Below are 15,419 nucleotides of genomic sequence, written 5' to 3' on the forward strand. Positions count from 1 at the left end.
TCCCCTTTTGCTGACTTGGCAAGAGGGGAGGTATCCCGCAGAGCCTTGTCACCAGTGTCTTTCCTCCTCTAGGGGCAACGGAGACTGGCAGCAAAGCTGGATGGCAGAATGCTGTCCCACACAATTTTTAGGTCCCTGCTCCATAGAGTAAAGGGAAGTGTTCCCCCCCCCCCAATCATGCTTGACTCAGGAGAATATTCAAATGGGATTTTGGAAAATGCACCAATATTGCAAAGTCCAATTACTGCAAAATAAATATATTTAAAATTTGAATTATTATTTTTTTTAAAAAATCAAAACTCAACCAGCTTTATGGAACCAGAACCATAAAATTGGCAAGCTATTTATGTATGTATGTATGTATGTATATTATTTGATGAAAATAATGATTTTTCTATTTAAATGATTGAGGTAAAGTTGATTAATATAGAAAATAGAGAGCCTTAATAGTGCATCTCCTAGGTTGCACGTAGATTGTCAACCTTCAAATATGTATTAATTGTTTGCTGTGAAATTCTTGTCCTCTTGTGGCAGACATGTATATTACTGGTAGACATGTCTCATATATACACAATATTTTTAATGTCTACCAGCAAAGTACGTGTCTGCCACATATATATTACAAAATCAGTGAAATGAATGCTCTTTGGCTCAAGCACCTATTAGTTCTTGTAAACACTTAGACTAGCAGGTAGATGCTTAATGATTTACTGTCTCTGAATTAGTCAGACTTTTCTTTGATGCTCATGCTTGGCTTTTTCCAGGAAAAAAACCTTTTTTTCCCAGAAGAAAATTTCTGTAACATTTTAATATAACATCAAGTACAACCTCATTTATGTAAGTCGCTAGGAAGGCACATACAGATGACTGATGATAATGTCCTGCAGTTGGCCATGACTTCCCAAGAGCATCTGGTTAGGCACTGAGAGAACAAAATGCTGGAGTAGCTGAGCCTTTGATCCAGTCCAGCAGCGTTCTTGTTATGTTCTTAGAATCACTGTGTCCCAATCTACCTTTGGAATTCATGTTGAATGGTTCATGGAAGTGACTCCTATGCAAACTGGTGCCAAAAAGTTACGGTAATTTTAAAAGCTACGTGAGGAACATGGAGCTGTGAGTGTGTTCACGGAGGAAGTTCTGGATTGCTGCTGGATCTGCCTCCATTCTTGTAGAGTTTGTACCTGACTGGAAGCAGCTTTGTGAGAAATCCTTTTATAGGTTAGGGACAGCTGCACTTTGCTCCTGCAGTGGTGGTGCAGACAGTATGGAAATAAAGTGTTTTGACATTACTGTTTCAAGAGAGTAAATGCAAACATGCTCTAAGCTTCAGAGTAATATTTGTGCACTAGTGTTCTAGAATGCAACAGTAAACCTGGGGGGGGGGGGAAATACACTGTGGCAAGATAAATTACAGTTGTGTGAGAGGTGAGTGCAGGGGAGCAGTTGGCTATAGCTCTCCTGCCATACCAAACAATTATTCTTTTGCTACTTGGGAACAATAACAAAAGGATGGACCCTGTCCATTTGCAGAAGCAAGACTCATCTGCATTGTTCAATGAGATGACTTCACAACATTGTTTGGGTAGACTTGCTATTTGAAAAAAATACATTTGTGCATTTAATGTAGCTCAATTTGTCTGCAGCCACAGAATTGACATGTGCTGTAGGCTGTACTATAGCAGGAAAAATGGATCTCAGCTGTGGAATGCCATCTTCTCACTGCAAGTAGGGTATTCAACCTGTTGGTATGCAGACTAATCTTTTGAAGTATGGTCCTCCTTATTTATTCCCCCCCCCCATCTATTTTCCCCCCTTAGCGATTTGTGCAACATAAGTTTCTTTTACTCCCATCTGCTTCCTGTTCAGAGAGTGTTCTTGGTTTCAAAAGGCACTTCCTTTTGCCTCCTTTTAAACCCTTGTACTGTACTCTTCCTTTTTGACGTTTTTGGTTGGCCTTCTTAAAATATGCAAACCATCTGTGCTTTTATATACTGATCTTAAACAGCCCCTACTCCAGATTTGTACTTCTTAAATTCGTCCTTCAGCCTATAATTAATCATCTTCCATGTAAATTTTAAACCTGTCATTTTAATGAGGGGAGCCTCTCTTGGCTATATCAAATCCAGTTGTCTAGTGCTTACTGCAAACCAGCCATGAACATTACTAGTGTACCACACAGGGCCCTGCCCTTGAAACTTACATGAAAGTCTTCATAATAGCCAGGCCTCCTTTATGTCAATGTTTATCTCAAGCCAAATGGGCACTCCAGATGTCCCCTTGTTTATATTTAAGATTTTTCTATCATACGTAGCCTATAATTCTGTCCAAAAATGTAGTTTTTTACATGTTTTCATTTCTTGTACTGTTAATTTTAATGATTAATTTTAACTGTTTTATTGATAATTTTAATATTTCTTGTAAACTGTTTAGATGTTTTACTACAATAAAGAGATATATAAATGTTAAATTAAACAAAAGGGGGTGGCTCTGATTGCCTGCTCCCACAAGCAACTGGACAGCTGCATTATACATGTTCTGAAGTCTTCCAAGCTACCTTTAAAGACAACCCTGTATTTATAAATGAATATTTTGCACCTTGCTCTGGTTGGTGAATCTCAGGATTCAAGCTTTGCCCCCCAAAGTAGGTCCCACAAGCATGGCCTGTCCACTTCTGTTACAGAGCATTTCTCTTTTGAAAATTAAAATCTTTGCAAATATATCAATAAATTAAAAATGTGATAGTGGGTGTGAGATGGGTGTGGAGAAAATGAGGATGGTGAAAATTTAATCCCTAATGCTTTTTTCAGCCTGCCTGTGTTTTAAATAGAATTAAAGACTGAATTGGGTTTTTTCCAGTTTCCTGCACTTGGCAACCCTTGTAAGTTGTAACAGATGAAGTTCTGCTGTTCCATTCAATGAGCTTCTTCCCATATCTTTTTTTCTGATGACTTCTTAATTCCTTGAGAATTCAACACAGGATTCACATCTGTTCTGTTTGGAGAGAGGTCGAAAGCCCAGTAAAAATGCCCCATTGGGCTTAGAAGTTGTGTGGTACATAAAAACTCACATGTTGACATTTTGACTTCACATTCAGATGATGTGGTAAAGTGTAAAAAATACCTTTGGATAAAGGTATACTTATTGTAAAGATAGAACCTGTTGCACTTGAATAAATTGGCACAATTTTAACATATGAGGGGAAGAAAAAGGTGTAGCATTGCAGAAGTGGCTGTTAAAAGATGACCGTTGTGTATGAAACAATGGCTGGAGACATGTTTTTTCTCCACTTCAAGAAGTTGAAGGTGGCTTGTTATAGGTATGTATATTTATTCTATTCTTAGCTCTGGTAAACATGTTTCAGTCTCAAAAATCTGCAATGGTTGTTCTATAGGATAAAAGAAGTGCATGTATATACCAAGTACAGTAATGCATCTAGCATCCTTCCTTTGTCTTTCCTAGAATCTATTTTCTGTCACCAGCCTTAGTCATTCATTCTACATTATAGAGACAGCTCCTGCAAAATGTTTGTCTGTCGCTAGGAAAACAGAAACAAATTATTGTTGTCTGAACTTCCGTTCATAGTTATTTTGAATCAATGTCATCTTTTGGAGATGTCTGTGATGAGTCAGAATATTGCACAGTGTGAAACACATAGCAGGTAAACATGGTAGGATCATCAAGCAATTCTACACATTGATTGCTATTGGATTTTCAGATCGGATTTTCAGTAAGATGTTCAGAAAATCTCACAATAGCAGAACACCTAGCAGTTGAATTTTTGTGCATTATATTGTGCAAGTTGCTTCTTTAAATGTTATTCTTCTAGTGAGCATGGTTGTAATTTGCTTTGCTTCATAATACACCATGAGGTCTAAACAGTTAAAACCTATGAAGATTATTTATAAATGAATATTTCTGAAGCATTATTAAGTAGCCTGAACTAGCATGATAGTTCCTCTCGCCATATGAAAGCTAGCTTATGGTTAAGCCTTTGTGCCCAGGAGCCTGTAAATTTAATTTGTGGCATGTCACTTCATACAAACAAGGAAAACATCCCTTTTCAGATCAAATGGTATACATACTGAAAACCTACAGGTGGTAAAATTTTGGTATTTTTGAATGCTCCCTGGTTCCTCTGACGTGAGTGTTTTACATGGAAGAGCATTCAGGAACACAGTCCTTCACTTCTTGCTGCAAGTGATAAAGTATCAAATTCTACCACCTCAAGTCTACATACCGGAGCTCATAGAATGGCTCTGTCAGTTGAGTATCCAATTTTCTGCTATATGTTTTAATGTGCAAAAGAGCCCTTTTCCCTTTGGCTAATCTATGAAGCAGCTTCCTGGCAGGCTAGCCTGCTTCCTAGCCTACTGCCCAAGGATTCAGGGGTTTTGCTGTTTAGGTTCCAATGTTTAAGCATGGATAGAGACTCACTTCAGCTGTCATTTTCCTTTATTATGTGACTTCTGAGAGAAGTTCTGTCAATTCATGCTTGTTTCAACTCCTTTAGTATATTAATGCCCTAGCAGAACCATTAAGGAGGGTGAAATGAGGTACCGGTAACTGAAATAGTGCTGCCTCTTACTGGATGTCACCTCAGTGCACAATTACTGTTCAAAGGGAAAAGCTTTCTCATTCTCTGATAGTTTACGGCTGGAGAAAAGACGAGAAGCCTTTTTTGTGCCACTCATTGTCCACCTGCGAATAGGTAAAACTAGTCTCCAAAAACGTAGTCTACTGTTCAGTTTGTGTCTGATCAGGCCTGTTTTGTTCTGTGCTGACTGAGAGGGGAATAGTGCCACCTATATGTGCATGTTGCACAGGTAACAACAGTAAAAGCAACATTTCACAATCCGCTGCTGTTAAGCTGGGGAGGCACTCAGTTGGGCAGCAAGTTCTTTCATTATAGAGAGATGGGTCTTAATTGATGTTTGGCTCCTGAGCCAGTTTTAGAGAGTGTATAGAAGCAAAATGAAATAGAAGTGGTTTTTATGTACCTTATGTACCAGACATTTCACCTTCTGTACACAGAGATCAAGGGCTGCCAGGAGAAGGATGCATTGACAATTGTATAGGTCTATAGAAACAAGGAGATTTTAGAGCAGCAAAGTAGGAGAAGCAGTGAAAGCTGTAGGGAACCTAGTCAAGGAAGGAGAAGCTGTGGCGAGAGGGACAACTGCTGTAGTCTACTTATGTGAAACTTGCTTAGAATAAATGTGATGCAAAGCCTTTGAGTTAACTGGAAATCTAGGAGAGTGAAGAAGAGGGCACAGCCCTCTTTTAAAGACGAACTATTTGGTTTTCTATTCACATTTCTCTCACACAAAAGCAATGGCTATGGTTTCCTCTTTGTTTCCAGCCTTAGGTTTCCATTTATTTATTTTTTGTAAATAGAATCTGAAGTAGTTTTGTAAATAGAATCTGAAGTGGTGTCCTTTGGTTCTGTGGTTATGGTTGACTGTCCAAATTCAAGATAGCTGTTATAAAAACAAAAGGCTGATGATTGCAGAGAAGCTAGGAACAGATGGTCATAAACTCCAGCACATGGGACAAGTACAATAGGACAATGCAGTCACCTCCAGTCTAGAAGATATTGCATTGTGGGTAGGAAGATTGCGCGGGCATCACCATCTTTCACAAGCACCAAGGGGAAGCATGTGCCAGATTTCCGAAACTTCTCACTTCTATAACAAATGTAATGTACAGTTCATAGGTTGGTGCTACTAGGCAATGCTGGTGAAATAACCCTGGGATATTTCAGTGAATTAAAATGATGTGAAATCGCACATTTGGTGGCTTGTGTTTTGGGCCAGTTTCATACATTTAGCTGAATGGTAATATCCTTCATGTAGTGGGGTGGAGACCACAGTTCCAGGTACGTGCAAGCTGGGACCATGAAAATATGCCATGTGTGGGTTGTTACCCGTGATCCTTCCACCCCAGTGGAATATTGTAAGATAATGCATATATGAACACATGACCCAGTGGTGATGCCCACTCAAGTGGAATCAGATTTGCACACTCCCAATGCCTTACTTGCCACCATGTGCAGCTACACTGAATATCTAAGAATATCTAAACTAATTTGATGATTAATGTTGTTTTTCTCTTAATCTGCAGGGTGCCCACACTGTAAAAACTCCATCCCCCATTTCACAACAGCTGCAGAACTATTTAAAGAAGATCGAAAGGTAATCCTGTTTTGGATTTTTTCTAAGGTGTTATGTAGAACACCACAGCCATCCTTTTCTGCTAACAACTTTTACCCAGGTTTTAAAATGGTGAAATGCTGAGCTTGTGCTTTAAAGCAGTGACAAAACAACTGAAGAAATTAATTTATCAACTAAAGCAAAGGCAGTAAGCCAGAGGTGGATAACCTGTGGCCCTCCAGATGTTGGTGGGCTCCAACTTCCATCAGCCCTAGCCAAAATATGCAGTGGTCAGGGATGATGGGAGTTATCATCCAGCAACATCTGGAGGGCCATAGGTTCCCCATCCCTGCAGTAAGATAACAAATTCCACTCATTTCTCCTAATTTGTTGCTTAAATAAATGTGGTTTGGTTCATGTTACTCTCCCATGATATACTACTTTTTTTCCTCTCTCTCTTCAGTCCTAACTTGAGTCATAGAGTTCATTTCAAACTCAATGGCCAAGATTCAAAGAAGGGAAATATGACACCTGAGAAACTCTGGAGCTTCGTTTGCTGCTGTTACTGCAGCTGATCCTGCTGCTGAAAGAGACCACCTGCTTTTCAGTTCTAAGAGTGGGTTGTCCTTATTAATCAGTGGACCTTCCATGGCTTGATGCAGAATTGGCTCAATGTGTACAGGCTTTCTCAGATAACTCTTCAGGATGGGAGGATCTCACTCTGTCCACCCCCCAAAAAACCCCCTGTCTTCTAGCAAATAATTCAGTGCCTTATTCAGTGGCCCTGCTAACTTAAGTTTTGAGAGAGAGGTAAAAGGCCTCCAGGCATTCATTTTAGAGCTCAGATAACTGTAGATTCACCTGATCAAGATTGTGGATGCTCCCCATCCTGATTGAGCAGCTGCTTATATGCCTACTATTAAGCCTTCTAATTTTAGTTTTTAGCTATTCTTTTACTACCTTATGGGGTAGTAACAACTCATTTTGTTTATCACATTACTAGAAGTTTCACTGAGGCCAGTAAAAAAAACAAAAAACCCCACTCAGGTAAACTTTGCAAAGAGTTGTTTAAAAAGGCAGGAATTGTTTAAAAGGAACAATTTTTTTTTAAAGGTTGCGAGGAAGTACTCTAGCAGGTACACTTTCCTCCCCCAAGATTTTATATTAAATGCAGATTAGATACATAGCATTTTACTACCAGAGATAGGAGCTGAACTAGAGCAGGACTCGTAACTGCAGCCATATAGGCTGAGAGAAGGAAGTGGACATCACAGCTTACCCCTTCAGTAGCAAGAAACGCAAAGAACAAGTTGCGATGAATCCACTTCTCCCCTACCTTTTATGAGGTTCTTTAAGAGGAGAAAAGCTGCTCCCAAGATGCAACTCCCTGTCTATGGGCTGTGCCTCAGAACGCATGCTTCCTAGTTGTGCTGCAGAGCCAACACCTCCTCACACAAATAATGGTGGGCGGGGTGCACCTGAAAATGATTTCTTCTGCCTGGGGAGTCAAGTGTTAAGTTTATGAACCCAGAGAGAACATTTGGATATATGGGTGGATGGATTGGGCTCCTGTGAAAGGCTCGTTACTGTCTGAGGAGGGGAAGAGAGGGGGAGAAAACGGATTGTGTTAATTGATATATTGAAAAAATGAAACATTGCCGACTTTTTAAAGAATATTTTGATTGGCTGATATTTACTTTGTGGGTCTGCTTCTTGACTAAGATACTGTGGAATGAATAAATAAATAAATAAGGTCCTGACCCTTTTAGTGTGCACCCAGCTTCCCCTTGAACACACCACCAGTGCTAAGCAATCCATCTACTACATCTTTATTAATGAATGAGGGAATCCCTTCCTATGCATCACCTTGAAGCAATTTCTAAATAAACCAAACAATTTATTGCTTCAAATAAAGCCTTCCACACATGAGATGCTATTCCCCCCATGGCTGCTGTGTGTGTTTGTGTGTGAATACCACAAACTAGAGGAGAGGGAATTATGTGGGTCGTTCTCAATCAATGAGATCCCTGCCAGGATGTCTGTGTGCTTAATTTCCAAGAATGCTGCTAAACAGATGGGTGAAATTCCACATGCTCAATCCTTCCGCTGGGTGAAATGTCTTGATTGTTCAAAAACTGCTGGAGATTGAGAGAGGGTCTTTTAGCCCTCGAGACGATGATTGATGGATGGAACCCTTATTTCAACCAGTGGTAGTTAACAGCTAAAGTGCCGTGGTATAAAATTTAATGAGGTGGAACCAAAGTTCAAATTGAGAATATTGAGTTTGGTGGGGGTTCCTCAAGGCCAGGCACACAGGAAAAACAGCTTTGTTTTCCCCCCTCTTGACTTTTCAAGGTGGTAGAGATTGATAATTTTGGACTCCTCCTTCAATCATACACAATCCAATTCTGCTGAAGTACTTCTTGTGGTCTGCTAATGTCCTTAATGGATAATTTACAGAGGCTGCAGCACAGCACAGGAATGCAAGTGCTAGATAATTTATTTGCAACTACAGCGGATGCTCGGGTTGCGAACGTGATCTGTGCGGTAGGCACGTTCGCAACCCGCAGCGCTACGTCTGCACATGCGCAGGCTGCGATTCGGTGCTTCTGCGCATGTGCGAGCACCGAAACCCAGAAGTAACCCGTTCTGGTACTTCTGGGTTTGGCGCGGTGCGCAACCCAAAAAACACGCAACCTGAAGCATTTGTAACCCGAGGTATGACTGTACTTTTTTAAACAATTCTTGTGTAAAGTTTACACAAGTGTCTTTGTGGACTGGTTGCTCTGCAGTTCACTACAGAGAAAGTGAAACAGGGCTCCAAAATACTGTAACTGCTCTAAAAAACCCAGTAAGGTTTAATTAAGAAGAAGAAGAAAAGGCTAGACTTTCAGTAATTTGTTTTATTTGATATTCCATATCTGTGAACTTTTACTCTTCCTGCAGTATTTCAGAGGAGTCCCCCCCCCCCATCTGAGAATGTTTTCCTATTTGTGGTTTCAAATGATAACACCAGGTCAGAACTTACATATCACTCACATCAGTAGAGAATGCATTTTAGCGGAGGCATTTTGCATAAGGATTATCAAGCGATGTGCATGCAATCAATTCCGCTGCTGCAGAAGGCAAGATGGATCCGTGCCCCCACCTTGCTGGATTAGTTGAGAGATCAGCTATCATTTGGCTCTTTCCCTCCCTGAACAGTTTCCATCCAAGCTGATCATTATTAAGAACTGCTATGTAGCTTTGATAATTTGGGCTTGTTTGCTGCTCCCACCTCCCACATCCCTTTTTGCAACATGTCTTCTAAATTGTAATCCTGTGGGGAGGGACTGTCAGTGTGTACAGCACTTGGCAAATTCATGCTCTTTATTGTTTATTAATTTTAGCAACCAAAAGTTGAATTAGTTCTAAGTGTTCCAAACTCAAGATGCCGTTGTAAAATGTTTTCTATATATACATAAGCATGTGTTGACAAGATGCATGTCTTATACAGGTGCAGAAGAAGCTGGCTCATTAGCGTGAATGGCCACTGCCTTATTCACCTTCATGTATCCTCTAGCAGCTTTCTTTCTTTCTTTCTTTCTTTCTTTCTTTCTTTCTTTCTTTCTTTCTTTCTTTCTTTCTTTCTTTCTACCAGTCATGGGGTGTCTCTGGCGCCACCTACTACTTGGTTTCCCTGTCTTCAGCTTTACAAGTCCAGTGGGCACCAGCCATCATAGTACAGATCATACGTCATAGTACTCTCCAGCGAGACTGAATTAGGTTTGGTTCCCTGAAGTTGGTGACAGCCATGGGTTTGTCACAGCTGTGTTATGTATTAAACAGCCCTCACAGTCAAGTGTTGGTTGATCTCCTGGAAATCCCCTTGCGCCTTCTACCAGCCCCCTGCAAATCCCAAGACATCTCGAGGCTCCATGGTTAGCTTGGCCAAGAAGCACTGTGTTTATGATGTATAATACTTAACAGAAATAAAGCAACAGCACAGTCATTGTCAGGGAACAGAAGATTTGCAATACGCCCCATGCATAACCCAACCTTTAAGGCATTTGGCAACAACATCCTTTTCTGTGTAAGCAGAGATTTGTCATCTTTAGTTGACTACTTTCTAAGCTATTCTTTTCCCAACTGAAATGTTATCCTTTTTAAAGGAACACTTAGGAAAGGGGGAGAAATTAAAAACCTGCCCTTTTTCATTCCTTTCCAAAATCAATGTTCAGTTAGTTATTCACTTCCATTTTCATAACAAAAGTCAATATTTGCTCCTGCAGAGATTTATTTCCTTGAATCAATAAGCTGATGTGTGGTGGTACATATTTTAATGGGAGAAAGGCCAAGTGCTCCTGCAGGAGACTTTTATTATTACAGCCTCCTGTGGTAGCTAGAAAGGCAGTCTGTGAAAAGAAAGGGGAAAGGCTGGAAAGGGGTGGGGTGGGGGGTGTAAACCAAAGGCACTTCCAGGTTTGAGAATGCACCGAGCCAGGGGTCCTCTGCTAGAGGGCCCACACTGCTCTGGTCATTTCTCCACCACCGTTGCCCTGGCCCACTGCTTTCTCCTACCTCCACTGCTATGGTGTCCCCCTTGCTGCTGCCCCACATTTTTAACCTTTTGGTCAGCAGGGCTATTATTATTTCCTCTCTCCTGTCTCCACTGCTGCTGCTACTCTGCTTCTGCTTTCTTAAAAAAACCTTTTTGACCAACCAAGTGGCTAGTGCTGTGTATCACTTTGCTGGATGCACTTCCAGCAGCCTGCCATTTGCAGCTGGAAGTTGATGAGCTACTGGAACCTGGATCGCACAGTGATTTGCTTCATAAGGCACAGTGCAGCTCCCCCCCCCCCCGGCCTACAATCAACTGCTCCTCACTTTATAGCATTGTCTGGGGAGTGGAGAGCATAGCGTGTTATTTTGCTCACCTACCCACCCAAGTACAGGGTCTGTGGGGGCCTGAACTTTGGCTCCAAAGTCTGCACGTAATGGAGTCATTTAAGCGAAGCGAAGCTGAGTCTGTAGTTAATTCTTTGCTGTTTGCTCATTTGAGTTTGAATAATCACTAGCAGAGACTTGCTTGAATTCCTAGACCAGGAAGGAAATCTGGTTGAAGAGTCAGGGTGTAAAACCCTGTGACTAAAGATGTAAGGCAAAAAGAAATCTTGATTATACTGTACTATATAATATTTCTGTTTTAAAGTGCTGAAGATGAGTACTTCTCAGGGTTGACAAGCCATTGTAATAACACACTGACCCATTTCTGAGATCACACATGACCCCATTAGACTCCTGGCTACTACCCAATTCTGACTTCATGGCAGGGGCCACCACCCATGGATATGTGCCATGTGCAATTTCCCTCTTTCAAAAAAATACTCCAGGTGTTCTGTTGAACAATTCTGAAAAGGAAAAGGAAATAGCACTGCACAGGTCTGCTGAAATTAAAACAACAACCCTAAAGCTAGTCTATATTTATTTGTAATTTCTAACACACCTAAAATCAGTTTTAAATTTTGTATTTACATTTTTTAATCATTTCATTCCACGCTCCTCCACGTTTTTACTTCAACACACCTTCAGAAGACAACTGATTTATACATAGTTGGCTGTGGGATGGTCAAAGTATAAAACTGAATGCTAAAATCTGGAGGGGAATCTGACAGACAAGGATTCCTTAAAAGGGCAGGGAATAATTGCAGCGTGTTGATGGATCTGACCACTTTAACTTGCCTTATTGTGATGTATCAAGCAAGTGATGACCATAGCATTGCAGTAAGGCCAGAACTGAATAGTTTTGGCAACTATGAGGCCTCACCCCCATTCCATCTCATTGGTGGCTGTTTTCAGGGTTAAGGAAAGATGAATTATGACCATGTCAGATCATACAATTACTACAGCCCTATTCAGGGATCCAGTCTTGTGTGTAAAACAAAACATGAGAATAAGGGTTGATATGTTGCCAGGACTAACCCACTCTCTCAATAGTTTTGAGCCCTCCACAAGTGTGAAGACAAAAGTTTGACATGAAGAGAAACATCTACTTGCGGCTCCCCACACTATTTTGAACCCTGAACAGTCAGGATTCTTAATCTTGTGGCCAAAGTCCAAGAGGCCCCCTCCCTCTGGCCCTTGCCCTCACACTTGCGTAGAGTTGACATAACAGAGAGGGTGGGGCTTGGCAGAATACCTAATTTCTCTTCACATGTTTGCTTGCAAGTGAGGGGATTCAGCACCCAAATCAGGTTTATATTATCAGAGAAAGGGGGGGTATAAAGCTGCTGCTTTTGACAGAAGACACAAATGTAATAAAATAGCTAGTTCCGGCCTCAGCCTCAAACGTATACTTCCACTTGGAATACAGATTGAGTGTTTTAACCACCAGTTATATCAGCTGTCAGTGATACAAGAGATCATGTAGATACAAGTGCATTTAAATAATATGAAGCACTCAGATACTATAACAACATGGGCCAAAGATGTCTCACAGTTGCATCTATAAATCACTCTAGAACAGAAAGCTGTGTTTTACTGCTCTCTTGGAATATGTTTCGCTTGAAGAAGTCATGATATGAATAGTGCTGAAAATGGTTCTCCAACTTATTCTTGCAAATCCCACAGAGGCAGGGACTTACTAGCTGCAATTTTCAGATAAGGCACTGAGGAACTGACAGTTTAATGTTCACATTTCAAGAAACTCAACATCTCCTTTTGAATCTAACAACATGAATGGCGATGGGTTTTTTTTTTAGAAGCTACAATAAACCATCTATTTTGAACACAAAGAAGTGGGTAATCTTTTTGAATTCTTTTTAATTAAAAAAGTAATAGCATAGCTGGTTTGCTTTCATTCTTACCACAGCAGCTACTGTTCAAATTATATCAGCCATTGGTTCTGATTCAAGGCACACACACACACACACACACACACACACGGTGGGGATTCCCCAGTCTCTTCACTGTCATTACACATGTATAGTGTCTTCAGTGTTGGAAATGAATGGAGAAGCCCTTGGAGCACTTTCTGTGGATAAAAGTAGTAGTCTTAAATTTTCAGTGTTCTTCAGTTGGTTTATTTCCGCTTAAGAGTTCCACAAAAAAGAAAAAGTATACCTGTCACTTCTCCCGCGACAGCTTTATTCATACAAGGTGCCCGTCCCTGATTTTCACCAATTCCTCCATCCCACTGATGCCCCTATATCACAACCCATGTCTTTCCTGAGTGCTTCATATTATTTAAATTAAAACTGGAAATTGTAGAAGGCACAAAAAGTATACATTTCCTACACAAGGGGACTTTTTGGCGGGGGCCGGGCAGAAGCTGCATAAATCCCCATTTGTTGTGCAAAGTTTTAAGAGTCCAGATTCATACTGGACATGAGGCAATGGTTTGACTTGCTCTCTCAGACATTACATACTCCAAATATAGGCTTGGTGAATAAGGTAGGATTGCCATATTTCAAAGAGTAAAAACCAGGACACCCCAAGCTTCTTTTTAGGAAAATTTGAAAGTTGTTGAGCTCCCCACCCCCTTCCAAAATTCCCCCTGGACTGGACATCACTTCCGCCTTTGAAATCCCAGTATTGTTCTGTTAATCCCAGACATATGGCAGCCCTAGTTTTACAAATAAAGCACTGCTAGGAGTTGTTTCTTTTCATTTTCCAATGTATAATCAATCATTCCCCCCCCTTAAAAAGTTTCTTTTTAAAAATTTTGCTGAATTTGTTTACTGCTCATTTGATCATTTATTCTTCCATCAAGGCCATAGAAACTATGAGGGAAATTTATTTCTGTTTCACCCCCTGAATTGGTAACCCAAGAGAAACCTATTTCTGTGGAAATATTGCTGACATCTGACTGCCTAGGAGGCAAACAAATGTGTATATATTTGCAGCCAGTTCCCTCTTTCCATTGACCTTCTGGGATACAGATTGTGAAAAATATTTATTCATTTTCTATTTAATATATATTCAGTGGGGGCGTAGGGAGCAGTAGAAACAAAAGCTGCTAATGTAGTGTGTAAATCAAATGATTTTAATCCACTTAATATGGTGACGCTTTGCTGTTGTTGATTAACACCTCCCAATTAGCAGGGGAATAGCAAAGCTGTTGCATTAAGATTAGCAAAGATTACAAATAAATGGTTTGAAGTTTTCAGGCCACTTTAACATCATTACAACCAGACCATGCACTCTTACAATACAAGATCTCAAAGTGGCAAAGTTCACAGGTCTTGGAGGTGTGTACGTCCTTCTCTTTTGCATCTCACCCTTGGTTTTTTTGAAAAGTTAGCAGAACAACAACAATAAATTTCAAAGAAACTTCTCATTTAGACAATACCCTTATTGAAATCTGAGTATGTTTCAAATTTATGTTCTTTTTCAGGGGAGTTGTGAAATTATAACAATAAAAACCTGTTAAACAGCCAGAAAATCATCTGCTGGTAAAACTTCTAACCATCACTGTGATAAAGCTAGGAACTTGAGCATCAAGAAAAATATACATATTAAGATATATGGCATTAATGCAAGTTATCAAAAGTTCTAATGAAAAGTAATTATTAATAATTGTTTACAACTATATGTCCATTGCCAAAAAAAACTAAACACACAAAAACGTTTAAAATAAAATTTGTTTGCAGTTGCATGCCGTTTTCCTCCCCCCCCCATTCAATTTAGCTATTCATTGTCCAAAACACCTTTTTCTATAAAGAACAAAGTGTTCTAACCAATAGGGGGGGAGATGATTTGAGCCAGGGCACGTCAGAAAATATTCCTTCCCCCCCCCCCAAAAAAAATTATTGGTGTTTCCGCATAGAGTCAGAAAACATTCCTAGCCACTGCTGCTACCTGATTAACCAGGGGGTAAATTCAGAAGCATCAGTATGGTAAATTAATGTATTAATGAGTACTTCATTCATCACTACATACCTTAGACCACTTCCTCTCCTTTTGTACCATTGTGCAATTAACCAAGAACAGCTTTCTGACAGTATCATTCATGTGCTCAGTTTGAAGAGCAAGACAGAAAACTCTTTCCCTAGAGGTCTGTGAAATTCCAGGGCTGAATGCTTTCCAGAAGAACTGTAAAAAATTCTTTTCAGGTTGGCGTTCAACAACTAGGGTTGAACAGGCATCTGATAAAATGTAATTGGGTACAGGTATTTTGTCAATATACTCCTCTTTTTCTTTTTAGCTGCTGATACCTGCTCAAGGACCTTGAGAAGGAATAGAATAGAAAATGAACTAAATAAATAATATTTAGATCGCCTTGCCCCATAT

At 40.2% G+C, this 15,419-nt stretch overlaps 1 protein-coding gene across 2 annotated transcripts in view; it reads left to right on the forward strand.

Moving 5' to 3' along the window:
* Positions 1-15,419, forward strand: part of PDIA5 (protein disulfide isomerase family A member 5) — a 138,474-nt gene that overhangs the window by 112,217 nt on the left and 10,838 nt on the right. For both annotated transcript variants that reach the window (XM_033162684.1, XM_033162692.1), the window contains exon 15: positions 6,121-6,191. In XM_033162684.1, the coding sequence (XP_033018575.1) occupies positions 6,121-6,191 (71 nt within the window). The remainder of the gene's footprint in view (positions 1-6,120; positions 6,192-15,419) is intronic.

The sequence above is a fragment of the Lacerta agilis genome, chromosome 1 (assembly GCF_009819535.1).
Source record: "Lacerta agilis isolate rLacAgi1 chromosome 1, rLacAgi1.pri, whole genome shotgun sequence".
In the NCBI taxonomy this organism is placed as follows: Eukaryota; Metazoa; Chordata; class Lepidosauria; order Squamata; family Lacertidae; genus Lacerta; species Lacerta agilis.